Raw genomic sequence first — 15,577 nt, forward strand, 5'->3', positions numbered from 1 at the left:
GGAAGACGCTGCCCGTCCCTGAACGGCTTCCTCCAGCGCGTGAAAGGTCAAGCTATGAACGGAGTTATTTCAAAGCCCCGAAGTAACGGACGCCGGTGAGGAGAGCCAACGACCCCGCGCAGCTCCCGCCGCCTCAGAGCGGTTACCGGCTGCTGCGCAACCGCCGGCAGGTCACGTGGGGCGCGGGCGAGGCTCGCCACGCCCGCAAGGTCCTCCTCGCCACGCCCCCGGCCTCCTCGTTAACCCTGCGCGCAGCGCGGAACCCTCCAACCATGGGTCGGCAGCCCGACGCCTTCTTTGAAAAGCATTTCGCTGCACCAATGAGATGCCGGAAGAAAGGGGGCGGGCCGAGAGGAGGCGTGGCGGCGGGCGGCGATAGGCTGCGCCTGGGCTCCAATCAGCGCGCGCGAGTGGTGTCTGTACCTGAGGCCGGAGCGGCGGGTGCCGCGGGTTGTGTGCACGGGGGGCGGCTCGGCAGGCGCGGAGACATGGTGGGGTCCAGCGAGGCCGGCACCGAGGCCGGCACCGAGGCGTGGCGGGGCCACTACTACCGGCTGGAGGAGGTGCAGAAGCACAACAACAGCCAGAGCACCTGGTTCATCCTGCACAACCGCATCTACGACGTCACCAAGTTCCTGGAGGAGGTGGGTGCCGCTGGGCGACCCGGCGGCTCGCAGCGAGCTCGGCCGCGGCGGGGCGGGAGGGAGCCGCCGGCCGCTTGCGCGCCTCTCTCCCCGTGAGGGGTTTTTAGGCCTCGCTGGGGCGTGGGAGCCGGAGCCGGCCGCGCTTGAGTGAGGCAGGCGAGTGCCGGCCTGTTCCCGCGGCGCTGGGGCTCTTAAAACATCGGAGGCCTTAGCCGGAGAGTAGGGGGAGGGCTGCCCCTCGAAGGCCCCCCCGGGAGAGCCTGTGGTTGCCTTTCTCCGTGTGCTTGTTCTTAAAACTTGGATGCCGGCAGCTTCGAGTCTGCTGAACGCTATATATCTCGTTTGCATGTAATCCAATAACACTAACTCCTCCCCCCCACCTTAAAGCTTCTACTTTTTCTAAAAGAAAAAAAAAACCCTACGTTCTCCAAAGACCGTGTGCTTTTACTGCGGTTATAGCACGCAGATGTTAGGCATGTAATGCAGTAATGAAAAGCTGTTAAAGTTCAAACTCTCCTACAGTGCAGTAGTCTAGTTGAATGTCAGTGCTTTTCCAGTTAACAATTGATGCTCTTGATCAGAGGTAATGAGCAACCGATGTAGTCATGGTTAATGAAGTAACAGACACAGACATTGGACTGCAGCAACTAAAAATGCTGTTCTGTGGAGGCTTAGAAATGCAAATACTGAGCAATGTTTTTTCGGTATTAAGTATAGTTTGGATTTATTCCTGATGTTTGAGTCTGATTTTTTTTTTTGAGATTTCTCTCCCCTTTCTGTTATTCCAAACCTGCAAAGATGTAATACCTAGTTAAAAAGTGTTGTTATAGGTTTACATAAACTTGCTTGAGAATGCAGTTCAGATTGGTAATGGCGTGATAAAAGTCAAGCCTCTGTGATTGCTTAGCCCCATCTTGATATGGTCTTCTGCAGATAATAGTTTGACAAGCAACTCTTCAAAGGTAGTGTAAACACAAGCAGTGCTTGATTCTTAAGCTGTACCAGCAGAACTTGTTTGGCAGCTCAGCAAGCTGGATTGTGGAATTTATACGCTAGCTCTCTCCCTTTCTGGGTTATTTTCATCTGTTGCTATTCCTTGTGTAGTTCATCGTTTAGTTACATAATTGTTTGGTTTTGTGGGCAAGGCCATTTTAAGTATAGAAGCCTGGAGAAGAATAGAGTTTTTCATGCAGTCTGAGAAACTGGAATAGCTGTTTTTCCAAACTTGATCAGTTTTCATTGATACATAGCCATGTATCAATGCTATGAGCTCTTCTGCCAGGGTAAAAAAAAAAAAAAATCAACAAAAATCAATCCCTGGAGTTAATGAACTTCTGACTTTAAATAGTTGCATAGGCAAGATGGTATCTTCTTCCTGCAGTGTATGTGAAGAAGTTGATAAATACTAAGAGGTACTGCCTTGTACAGCATTTTCCAAGAAAGAATGTGTTTCAGCCTTCAGGAAAATTTTTGTCAATTTGGTAACAGACAAAAAAGTCCAATCTATCCGTAACCAGATTTGAGTAATCAGTTATAGTTGTTATCTGAACAGCAGTGGGATGTCTGAAGCGCTGTGGTACACATGGGTCAAATTCTGTCCTTACACTGGGCAGCTTTTAATGTAACATGGTTGCCTTTGGGGCTGAACCTTGAACACAAATGCTAACATTCTGAGTTGATAAATTAATAAGAATGGATAACTTCCCCCCCTCCCCCAACAGTCCTCAACGGTACAGCTTCACTTAGAGAAAAGTTCTGGAGTATTGTGGTACGTGTTGTGTTAGTCAGCTCTAGGATGGAACTGTTGCATTAAAATACTTAATAGGACAAATAAATTTTTTTCTACTTTTTCTTGAATGCTTTTGTTGCCAGGTTAATTTATCAAGTGATGTGTTAATATGCTTTAGACTGTCAGACACTGAGGAATTTACACACAATACAGGTAGATGAGGAGATATTGGAGTTAACATAAATTAGAGTACTGTAAATTGCTCCCAGTGAAGTGTGGATCACACAAGTGTGTTTATAGCATTATTAGTCAAACTCAGCCTTACTTGCTGCTATTCTTTGCAGGAGTAGAAAATCTTAAAATAATTTGAGAATTAAATGTAAGTTACTAAATAAAGTCTAGTAGTACTTAAACGAAAGCAGTGCTAAAGCATCTGCTTGCTTCTGCTGCTACTCACAAGTAGGAAGTTAAGTAACTATCACTTTTCTAGTGAGTGAGGAACTGGGAACAAAAACTGGCTTCAGCGCGAGTCCCGTTTCTTAATTAAACAAGTAGCTTTTCTAGCTCCTGCGCTAACCCATGGAAATATTCTCTTGATGATTATGACTATGAAAGCTTTACAGCACTTCAGATGTTTTTAAGGACACCCTGGATTCTCTCATGTCTAATATGTGAATGTCTGCTGCTGCCTTTCCCTCTGTTACATTACTTAAGGGGGGGTATATTTTCTCTGTCCAGCTGTTGTCTTTTCCTAAAGCTTGTAGATGCTTAGTAAAACTTGGTTTTTCTTGGGAGCCATCAGCCCTCTGTCCACACTTGATTGAAAGTGGGAGAAGGATGCATCTGCGTGTGTATAAATATGCTTGTGTGTGTCTTGAAGCAAGTGGGGACTGAGAAGTAGTAGATGTTGGTACATAGGGAGACCCACATCAGCCTTGTCCTTAGGAAACCAAGCTAAGAAAAGATTCTTCAAAATACAGATGAAGTACTGGAGGAAGAAAGGATTGTGTACTTTGGCACCTTATCCTAAAGGTTACTGAAGATGAAAACTCCAACAACTGCTTTTCTTCTTAAAATGGCAGATCTCAGGAACATATTGTAACTTGAATATATATCTATGAAGTTTCTTTATCAAAGTATATCCTGTAAGAGAGGAAATCCAGAGACCTCAACTTTTGGAGTACAGTATCTGAAAGCTCTTGGCATGAAACAGTATTCTTGAGACAAGAAGCTCCTCTATCACCTTTTTCAGGCTAAGGCTGTCGAACCTTTATTACAAAAAATTTGGGAAATGTTTTCCTAGTTCCAAGTCCTACATCTTTTAAGAAAAATAGTTACTGGAAATGCGTATGTTCTGACATTGAGATTTTATGGCTCTAGTGATCATAGTATAGATAATATATGTATAGGAATAATACTAAATGACAGTTGGTGGGTTAAGTATATTGGTTGCTTGATTATATTTTTCCTTAACTTAATAAAGCAATCCCACTGTTCAGGCTCTGGCGTCAGTGTAATGAGCTAAACAAGAGTAGCTGGGCCTATAAAAATAAGAATAAAAGTATCAGTGTCCTGATCTGCTTCCCACTGAGGTGAGAGTCTTCCCAAAGTGTTTGTGGGAACTTGATTAGATTTTTTTTTTTATAAACTGTGCAGAGAAGCTAACATGAATGAGAACATGTCTCCACTTCCAAGAAGTTCTGCATTCTGGAAACAAGCTGCCATATGTATTTAATATTCATTCAAAGTAGGCTTTCTTTTTTATGTTACTTTGCTGTTGGTAATACTGAGTTGTATTTTCTAAGCAGACTTTCATGTAGAGGAAAATGTCATTAATGGCCGATTTAAGATACCTCATGAGCTATGAACTTGAGCTTTCATGGTGATGTGTCTAAATGGAGAAAGGACAGCTCACATAAAATGTTTGGGAAGTGTTGATCAAAAAATACTCTTAGATGCAGAAAAAACCTACTTTGTGTCAGAATGACATTGTAAAATGTTTTCTCCACTTTGTGATGATAAACTACATTTCTCTGATGTGATGACGTTATGGGACAGTAGCATGACATCTTCTGCGTTTAATGAATTGTTTATATCAAAAGGTATCACAAATAGCACATTCTTTCATCTGCAGTCAACATTCACACGTGTTGGCAAAACTTTACAATCCAAAGATTTAAATCGGTGTTGTCACTTCCCAAAATTGTGATGAAACTTGCAGGAGGGTTGGATAAATCTTTGGGGGCCGGGGGGGGGGGGAACAGCAACTCTTAGCATGGTATTTCTTTGCAAACCTTTGCAAGTTGCAACTGTTTTGTAAGCGGGAAAGCGGGTGCCAAGCTAATGGACGTTTCTCTACCGTTTTGTCTGAAATCCTAATGATTGCTTTCAAAAATACAGGCTCATAAAAAGAGCTCTCTCCTAGGCTTCTAAAATTCTGAGTACAGAATTTCTGACCTGAAATTTCAGTAGTTGAAAAGATGCACTTTACTGTTCATATTACATGAAAATATCCTTGAAGCAAACAGTATTAGCTGTCTGTCTTGCATGATAAAGCAAAATTCTCAGGGTATTTCTGGCTCTATCATTGTTCCTTTCTGCTTCTAATTCCCTGTAGTGCAAAATACCATACTTGGTTTCGTAAGACTGCCACCGATGGAGAACTGTGCTCATCTCCCTGAAAATTAAACCTGATCCTAGATTTGATTTTTGCTGTATGGGGAAGAGACTAATTAAGGTAGTTATATTTTAATAGAGTCTTGAACTATGACACAAAATTGCATGACTATGGAGAGGGAAGGAGCAGAGGAGAAGAGGTGATAAGCGGTCAGGATTAGTTAGACTTTTGACCCAGATGACAACAGTGAATATAGCTGCGTGGTTACATTATCTAAATTTTTTTTTCTGATGTGCTGCTGTTAGGACTGTGAAATTAGTTTATACTAGGTACTTTTGCTGGCTTTGTACAGACTTCTGTTATGCGTATAACTTACAGTTCTGTTCTTACATTGCAAATGTCCTAGGAATGTGTTAGACTAGCTTAGTTGATCAGCAAAAGCTTTTTTCTTTCCCTTGAGCCCAAATCTTACAAATAACGGGGGTGTTTTTCAGATATCAGCAGGATTTTGGTTTAGGAGTGATCATCTGTGTACACTCTGTGGGCTTCTAGTTCCAGGGGCTATCAAGAGGCTCTTTATTAAAGTAGAAATTCTTGTAGCAAGCTTTGTGCGCTCTGTGGAAGTGTAAAGAAAGGCCTAGTACAACCAGTCTTTGAAAGATTCATCGAACCATGGAAAATGCCAAGTTTGATACTAGAGTCATTTGTTGTCATTTGTGAGTCATTACAGTTATTCCCTTTCATTAATGGAGGTGGAGTCTTTTCATATGTCGCTTATTATGTGCCAGCTGTTTGCAGAGGGATTGTGAGCTTGTTTTAGGTAGAGCTGTTGTCAGGGGAGAAGAAAGTAAATTTCAGAGTATTTTTACGCATGTTTAGCAGGTTGCTAGTTACTAGTAACATGTGCTCAGTGGCTTGATGAGCTGGAAACTCCATGTGCTGAGTTATCTCAACCTTAGCTTTGCTGATGTAGCTGTATTTATTCAGGTTGTGAGGAAAAATCAACCCTCCCACCTCTTGTGCAGCTATGGTGGCAGAGGTCAGGGTGAGTGTCAGTTGACTTCAGCTGACCTGTGGTTGCTGCTGAGAGGGGAACTAGTGGTCACGCTTCCTGTGTGGTGGCACTAGCAATCACGTGGCTCTCTAGGCAGAGGGATCACCTCACTGATCAGGCTAAAAATTAATCCTTCAAAGAAAAGCCAGGGTATCTCACTGAGATTGCCCCCATAGCTGCATAATTGCTTTATGGTGGCACAAGGGAGGGATTTGGGAACAAGTTAGTGTAGGATCATTCCATAGGCAGCTGTCTGCAAGTAGTTTGTTAGAACAGTCTGTGAAATGACTGACTTATACTAGTATAACTGCATGTACGTTAACAATCCTCTTGCTTATTTTCTTGGCGCAACCAGTGTAAACCATGTGATCTTGACAGATTGCTGGAGTAACTAGTCTTTTATCTGCTGACTTGAGTGGCGAATGGTTCATGGCACTGCCATGAACATAAACTACTTAGTGCAATAGGGGCGTGTTCAACCAGTTCGTATTGCTACTTGTTGGTGTTTTGTTTGTTAAGCAGATTTTCCAAGGAGTTTTGCGTTCTCTTCTGCTTAAGAAGCTGCATATATTTCATGATAATCTTCTTAGTGTAGTACCTGATTGTTAATACAGCCCAACTCACGCTTGGTAGAGTAGTTTGTTTTGGAGAATGTATTTCTATAGTGTGGTATAGAAATATGTTGTTGATGAAATTCTTTGAAGACTTCGTTATAGCAATATCTGGGAGATGAGTTTAGCTTCTTAAATATACTGTACTCTTCAAGGCATTGAACTTGAGTATTTCCACAGCTTTTGTCCTGTCCTTTCCCTGAACGCTTATCAGAAGGGTTTCAAGGGCAGGATTTTGGTTAGCATGCCATATCTGCACGTCTGCTTGCATAATCTTCATTCTGCACGCACTCTTTCAACCTTTTTTGGCTCAGCTGCTGCGCATAATCTCTCCTTTGAGCAATTGCTTACTTTCTCTGCTTTTGCTTAGTCATAGTGGGGATCACTTAGGCTTCAAACTGTAAAACTTGGCTTTTTAAAAATATATAAATAAATAAACCCACAGTCTTTACAGTCTCTCTCTCTTCTTTTTTAAGAAAGTCTGCCTTTTCAAGGATTAATACAAGTTTTAGAGCTTTGACACTATTGGAAACTACTGGTAATGGTGTTTTTCTGATCAGTATGAACAAGAGTTATTTTGGTTGGAAGGGAAAGATTGCTAGGAGGCAAATACTGGTGGATTTGAGGTAAATACTACCTTGAATCTGTTAGGCTGTGCTCACACACAGCCTTGCTGTTCATCTTCCTTGGAGTACAGCTGAACCTAAGCAATACAGGATTTGCTTATTTTCATCATCCTAGATTCCATTGTCAGGAGTGTTGAAAAACAGAATTAACGCTCCAAAGGAAGTATTCAGAAGCTTTGATAAAAAAACAACAACAAAAACTACTGCAACCTTTACTTTGTTTCTCTGTTCTTCTGCATTCCCAGTGTCTAATGCTGTATGATTAGTGTTGTTTTTTTTTTTTTTTTTAAACCAAACTGCTTGGTGATAGTTGCTTGGTGTTTGTGCATATTTGTGCATATTTGCCTAGCCAGTGTGCTGGAGGGTCAGGCATATTTGTCGTCTTCCGTCATTTGTAAAGTATCAGAACTTTGTGGCTCTCTTAATGTAAGGCAGTATTACTAATGTTTTCACTTGCTTATCTAATCACTCCTGTTTGAAGTAGTTTCCCTCTTCCAAGTTGAGTGACAAACTTGTTGGCATGGTACTTACTTATATAAGTAACTTATTTGGTGCTGAGAAAATTCATTAAACTAAAAGATATTATATGTCTTGCACTATGTACTGACTGAGTTATTTGATGTAGGGAGATTGTGAAACTGCATGCAATCACACAAATGCATCTTGGGAAAGAATAAAAGTCAGTGGATAGCAGGGGTCTAGATTAAGAGCATGGTAAAAGGTTGAGGTGTTAAGAGATACTAGGACAGCCCCTCTTTTTTCCATCTTGATGGTTTTGTCAGCAGTGTGGTCTTATGATTTCATAATCAGCTAAAACTAAATTGTAAGCTCTTCTAGTGTTTTGTAAGAGTTTTTGGCAGTGCTTAAGCAGCTCCAGAGTAGCTGACTTAACTAGATAAAATCATCCAATAATTTCTGTTGGGAAGGCCCCTGTAGGGCCCAGTGCCCACCTCAAACTACTGTTAAGTTGTAAGTTAAGTTTGGTTCCTCAGGGCCTCACCTAGGCAAGCTTTGAGTGATTCAAAGCATGGAAATTCTGCAGGCTTTCTGGCCAACTTGTTTCAGTGTTTGATCACCCTTCTTGTGAATAATTTTTTTGTTGTTATCTAGTTGGAATGTTGCTTGCTGCAACTTTACCTTTTGACTCTTACCCCTTTTCTGTATAAAGCTTTGTTTGTATGAAATGCGATAGTTAGGCCACGAAAAGAATGACTGATTCCTGCTATATTCTAAATGCTGCTCTAGCTGCTAGGGGCGATGTCGTACACTGATCAGTCTTTGATGGAGCAGAGACTTAGTTTTTCTTTTTGACTCCTGAGAATGTATAAAGCCCTAAAGTTATTTAAGAGAGGCTTGCATTTACTGTAAAACAAGTCCAGCAACTGCTTTTTGCAAAGGCCAAATTTTGATTTTTAGAAATGTGGAAATTTTTTTCTACTAACAAATGCAAAAAATGATTAAATTGCAGCACCCAGGGGGTGAAGAGGTCCTCAGGGAGCAAGCTGGGGGAGATGCTACTGAGAACTTTGAAGATGTCGGCCACTCCACAGATGCAAGGACGCTGTCAGAGACATTTATTATTGGGGAGCTTCATCCGGTGAGTATGTAGGAGTAGTGGTGTTTGCTGCTTTATGACAGTGTTCTTGTGTCTAGCCCTTTCTCCAGCTATTTACTCTCAAAATAAGGATAGCCACTAGTGTGGCTGGATGACAGCTCTGCAACCGTTTTCGGTGCACGAGGACTGGAGATAGATGCCACCAGTCTTCAGCAGTTGACTCATATAGCATAATGATGGTCACATACAGATTTTCTTCTTTGAAATGCATTACAGCTTAGGTATTAAATAAACTGAGTATGAAATCATGTTATTTCTGACCTGTGAACTCTGTGAACAGACTAGAATCTTATAACAAGGTATAAGACCTTGAAGGTGATGTGTCAGAATGTCTAAGCCCTTTTTAAAGATATCTCTGTGTGCAAAGTGATTGCTAACAGCCACTTTTATGCTTTCATCACTGTAAGTATTTATGTCAGGCTTCCATCTGGATCTACAAGTACCGTCTGGGTCTTCATGTGTCTTTCTAGATAGATCTTTGCACTAGCAGTTTTTTCTTTTACCCTGATGTTTTGTCTGTCTTCCCTGTCTTTGGCTCCCCTGTTTTGTGCTGTGTCAATGTTACATGCTTGTAGTTGTCACAGCTGTTCATCATGAGTTCCCACCACATATTCTATCACCTCCTTTTTTTCCTATTTTCTTCTTGCTATTTCTTACGCTTTTAACAAGAAACTTTCTGCTGCCTCAAGCTTTAAAGGATTTATTTCTACCTCTTAGCTACAGAGACTTTGCCTTGGCTCCCTTCTGACTTGCCTTTTCCTATATTCTCCTGTATTTTGGTAGTTGAAAACAACCTCATAGTGACTTAGGCTGCTAGTGTGTAGACTCTACTGACTGTCAGTGCCTCTTTCTGTCGTCTTCTCTTATCTGTTTTGTGTGTGTTTTGTCTTGCCTTTCAGATAAATATCCTTGTCTCTGTGTGCTTCACAGTAAGATTCATTATCCTATATACATCTTAAGCCCTATTTTGATATCCGTTAACAGTGTAGCCTTTCCTGATATGCATCAGGCCTGAATTACTTCATATTTGTAACCTAGCAGACTTGTCATCTATTTCTGCTGATTATTGACATAGTGAAATTTTTGTTCTTAACCCAGCTACCAGTCTTCAGTTCTTATCACACAAGGGTCTGGTTTCATTTAATATGAAGTACGCAATTGTTGGCAGTCTTATGTACAATTAGAACACTATCAAGATGATGTACTGCTTTTTTGTAATGAATATGTCTATTATCTGGAAAACTAACTGAGTTTATGGCAGATTCATAAAATCTGAGACCGTTGTGCTGGACCAGTACTAGTTATCTAATTTGGCCTATGTTACAAGCAGACTAGGTAGAAGTAAACTAGTACTCTTGTAATTGGTGTATAAGCTAAGGGTATGTACTGTTTAGAGGCAAAGGAAATATAAAAACATGGGCATAAGAAATAGTGAAATATGTTGGAGAGTTGTTTCATTTCTTTATTGTATTTTGAGAATTAATCAAGGAAATCTTGTTTATTGTAGCTCAGCATCATACATTGACACCTATCTGCCCTTCTGTAAGTCTCTTTCCTAGAAAAGAATCGGTATACATCAACACAATAGAATTGTGAACTAAAGTTGGTGATAAATGAATTTTTTGAATGCTTTAGGTTTTTTCTCTAAGTATTGTTCCTTATTTTCCTGCAGGATGATAGAGGAAAGCTTCAGAAACCAACAGTAAGTATTTTCCTGAATCATCACGTCATTATTCCTTCTGAGCATTAGAGGTGGTGTGTCTCTGTACAAAGTATATCCACAGAGACAAAAATAATTCAGGTTCCTGTTAAAGGATAGTGTTTCAAGTCATAAATCTATTAAACCTGTTGATCTGGCTTCACTGTGAATTATTCCTGTTAGCTATACTGTCTTGCCTGTAACTTGTGTGGTTTCAAAGCAAGAGGTGATTAAGTGGTAGTGTTACACTATAGCAAAAAAATTAGTCTAGAATCAATGGTTTTCTAGTATTCATTTTAAAAAAAGTTTAACTTATAGGCAGGATTGACAAACAAGTGGTTTGGGGTGGGGGAGACGTAGTGCTTTAAGAATACATTGGTAATGCTCTTAGATAGAGAAAGCAGTTGAATTCGTTTGTTACATAATAGAAGAGGTAATTAGCAATAGTGCATCCTTTTTCAAGGTGAAGACGCTGTTCACTGCCTGACTGTATAGATATTGCCGATAGTGTCCTGTCTATGTAGTATTGCACTGTCTTACCTGCTAACAATTTTTTCTTTCTGAAAAAATAAAGTTGGGTTGACACTCAGCTGTTCAACTCATAAAATTCTGGCCTCCCTTAAAGGAGGAAGGGCAGCAGGGGTTAACTTGTACACCTGCTGCTGCTGTGTATATAGAGGATGTTGCTCAGGGCTGGCTTAACAGCACAGCACTATACTTGGAAAATAGTTAAAGACAACTTAAAATGGAGTGTAGTAGTAATAGGATCTTCTTGTGCTCTTTGAGAGATTACTTTCAAGAACAATTGCTTTTCTAAAATCTTTTAATAATATGAATAAGTTAAAGGGAACAACACAAAGAATACACATTGAAATGTTCACTATAGTAATTATAATTAATTAAAAAATGGAAGTAACATACTAATAATTAAGAAGTGGGGTGGGAACAGGTATTCAGAGTGCCTCCCATCAAGAATAGCACCTGCCATTCCGATATTTTTGATGTTCAGGGCAATTAATGCTTAAGCTGCAAGAGGAGCAACCATAAAGGCAACTGAGAAACAGATTGCCCTATGTGAGTTATAGTAATACCATCTCTTGATTATACTATACCCAGGAAATTTGGTCAAAGCATGGTCTGTTGCAGTTCAGATGCATCAGGATGACTTCTTACTGTATTCTGTTTGACTACTTCCCTTGTTTTGATGCTGATCTGCAGTCATCTACACTACATGTGTGTCCTCCAACTTCCTTCTGGACTGACAGGGACACTTTCCTCTGACAGGAAGTGTGGGCATAGCTGATAAGATAGTTTTGCTTTGCACTGTGCTCTGGATGTGTAACGTGGCAAGGTAGGCTCCCTGTGCCCAGGCTTTCCAGCAGCTGTCAGCAAGCCTTGTGCTTTCAATTGCCCCTCTTGTCCTTGTGCTGTATTTAAAGTTGGTTTACACTTGGTGTCATAGTATTAAAAAAGCATTTTTATAAAGTGGCCCATGTTCCTTTTACTGTCTTTGATACTTGAAGGGGGGTGGAGGGGACCCTTTAGCCCTGTGGATAAGGCCAGTCTGTTGCAGAAGGCGTTAGCCCTAGTAGTGTGGGCACAAGTTGTTTCACCCTGTTGGGCTCTGGGGTTAGATTTCTCTCTGGAGCAATCCACGAAACAGATACGGATGTAATCATGAGCCTTGTTCTTTTAAAGATGTTATTTTTTAGACTCCTGAATCATCATGTGTTTATATGTAACAAAGTGGCCTGTTAAACCTATATGAGGGGATCTGAGGAATCCTTTACTTTACCTGGATTATAAATATTCTGATACTGAAGTAATTTGTTTTCAGTGATGGATCTGGTTTTAATCCTTGGACCTTGTAAATGCATTTAGGGCCAAGTGCAATTAGTATTCACATTTAAAAAACCTCTATTATAAATTGTGCACATGTACCCAGCTAGGATTTGATCTTGTAGTGTTGCTTTTACAGTGGAAGCTGAACAAAAATTCAAGTGGCAAGATATCAAAAGCAACAGTAACAACTTAACTGATAATTTGCCTGAAATTCTTATGCAATCTGAAGCACCACACTAAACACAAACTGTTTTATAAATCTCATCTGAATGTCAGTCAGTGACTTGCTTTGTGTTAATTTGGAGACATTGCAATTAGATTGCAGGCAAGCAAGGACTCATTGTCTATGAAGAAAGAAGAAACAAAAAAACCTCAAAACAGCCCCCCACTCCAAAAAAAACCCACCCACACAAAATAACCCAACCTTCCGTTTTAGGCAATGAAAACTTTCCTAATGTAACCTGAAGTTGAATTTAACTTCACAAAAAGCTCGTTTCACAAGTTGATACGTTTTGTGTGGTTTTGTGTGGTGTTTTTTTTTTTTTAAGAACTTCATAATATCAGCTACAGAAACATATCGCACAGCAGGTTAATGCTGCCGCCTACTAGTTTCAAATACAAGAGTTGCAAGAGGTCCAAGACAATGTTTTCCAAAAGCAGTGCACTGGATTGTTAGTGTAGCAGCTGATTTCAGAAACTTTTACCCATAAAATGCAAAAAATAAATTTGAGGATTGCTTTTTTTGAAAAAGGCAGCAATTAGTCCCATTTAGGACTAATTAAAAATTAGTCAGTTTTAGGAAGCTGGAGGGCTAGTTTAGGGATGGCAAAGAATGTCTGCCTGACATAAATATTTTTATGGTTTTGTCTTCCAGGAAACTCTTATTACCACTGTGCAGTCTAGTTCCAGGTATGGTATGATTTCTCATGTCAAAGTTGAAGTGCCTTGTGGTCTTCTGAACATCTCTGAAGTCTGGAAAGCTAAATAGTTTCTGTCTAGTGGAAGCTTAGATGTCAGAGAACAGTGCATGGAAATTAATGTTTTTTTATGCAAAGTCTCAATTGTCATCTATGCACCATTTAACAAGTGTATTACCTTACTGTGAAGACTTTTCCTTACTAATATGTACCAGTCTCCCCAAAATGGTTTATGGGGCATAAGCGTTCATTTCCAGAGGCTGCTGGGTGATATATAGAAGCCACTTGCTGCCATTGGTGACGCTTTTGGGACAAATTTAAAAAGTGAGCCAGAATGCATCAGTAAGATTGCATCTGAGGGAAATAAAACTCTTCTGACTATATGAAGAACAATGTTCAAATGGGGGGAGAGCTTTATATATGTGCAAATACCACCAAATCAAACTTTGTAAAGTTGCATCCTGCTGATAAAAGGACAGTTGCCTAATGCTGAAACCTCAGAGGACTGTTGCATGCCCCTTTGAGTGGTGAGCTTGGGTACTTGAAAGTGTCATGTAATGCTGCCTCTTAGAATAGCTTTTGAATGAATGGTACTGTTCTGTGCAGCAAGCCACAAATTTAAACATGTCTAGAATCTTACTGTCCTCTGAGCAAACTTGTACTGTTAGACGTTGTGCCTAAAACAAGCTCTTTTATTTGGCTAGAGTGTTGCTGTCTGGCCCATGTGTTTTGCTGTATTGACTTTGAAGGGTTCGTGAGGGAAGGGGGAGGGAGAAACAGCATAACTTTGCTAACCAATGATTTAACCTTTTAAAATTTTCTGGTAACAGTTTCTAAACTGGTATTTCAAAAAATTCTTTCCAGTTCATGGTCCAACTGGGTGATCCCAGCAATAGCAGCAATTATTGTGGCCCTAATGTATCGTTCCTACATGTCAGAGTAAGCACCTTATGGAAAACTAATGCAAGAAGAGACTGATCTGAGAAAGCATGTAAGCAAGCCTAACCCACTACGTTTCTGACAAAAGCCTGATGTCCCAAGAAGAATTCAACTTTTTCAGAAAACTGAACAATTCTTTTCTGCTGTGCACTTTTCTTAATGTTGCCTTCTTATTTGCTGTTCTTAAGTGATTAAAAAGGCAGCACTTGTATAACAATTTTATTCTCTAATTAATTTTGATAACTGAAATTCGTTTCTGTGTGTTAGAATACTTTGTCTGTAACACTGTGATTCTGGTTATTTCTAATCTGTAATGGGTTTGTAGGATTTCTTTCTGCATATGAATTTTACAGCTTTAAATGACTACCAAAACTCTATGTACATTTGTCCATGTACACAACTCCATTTAACTTCAGAATTTTTCTTCAATGTAGTATGTTTCAATAAATACTAATTAAAATAAGCACAATGGAGAAAGCTGAGTGGAGTAATAGGTATAGGTGCCTGTAGGTATAGGGCTGGTTAGGCCCTTAACTAATCAGGCTATAATGAGCTGGTTTTCCTTCCTTTACACCTTTTCGTACAGTTGGTGTAGATCTTTCTACTGGCAGACTGCTGCCATTGGAAACATTAAAATATTAATAATTGGGCCCAGTGTTTAGCCCAATTATGGCCTAATGTCTATTTTGTGAAAAGTAATCTTTTTTGCAAAAAAAGGTAGAAAACAAGTGCTCTGAATTCCACTACAAGTAATGTAACTGCTACTAAATAATACTGTTCTTGCCAAGCACTCAGGTGACTCCAGAATTTTTTTCTGGAACTTTTAGACTTGTATGAGATCTTCAGCTTTGTGATGGTATATTGGAAAAACTGATATGAGATCTCTTTCTGACTGTTCTGTGATGTGCTCCTTGGTGCTTTACTATGATGAGATGACTATTTTCACTGCTAAATACAAGGTAACTAAAAGTTTGCATTTTGTGGTGAGCATTTTAGTCATGTGTATGTGATCATGAATAAAAATTTAATTACTTAGTCTTGTCCGACTCAAATATATTCACTTCAGACTTTTTTTTTCCCCTGAGGGCCTTTGAAGGGATGTTCTTGTGTTGCTGAAAAGTGTTCCAATATACTTGTGTGCTAGTGTATCCTGAAAGTCAAGAGAAGTACCTTATGCAGGGAAGTTGCTTGCAAAGACTGGGAAGGGGTGCTGTGCAACACTTGGCCTGGATAACTGTTTCCATCCTATGCAGAGCAAACACCATAACCTCAGCACCAGCTGGG

General features: G+C 40.1%; 1 protein-coding gene across 1 annotated transcript; it reads left to right on the forward strand.

The window, feature by feature from the left end:
• CYB5A (cytochrome b5 type A) lies at positions 1–15,328 on the forward strand. Its single transcript, XM_068932060.1, has 5 exons — positions 1–644; positions 8,750–8,878; positions 10,569–10,598; positions 13,312–13,346; positions 14,219–15,328. Exons 1-5 carry the CDS (start codon positions 273–275, stop codon positions 14,295–14,297), a joined length of 645 nt encoding a protein of 214 aa, XP_068788161.1. The 5' UTR covers positions 1–272; the 3' UTR covers positions 14,298–15,328.
• The last annotated feature ends 249 nt before the right edge of the window (positions 15,329–15,577 follow it).

The sequence above is a fragment of the Struthio camelus genome, chromosome 2 (assembly GCF_040807025.1).
Source record: "Struthio camelus isolate bStrCam1 chromosome 2, bStrCam1.hap1, whole genome shotgun sequence".
Taxonomy (NCBI): Eukaryota; Metazoa; Chordata; class Aves; order Struthioniformes; family Struthionidae; genus Struthio; species Struthio camelus.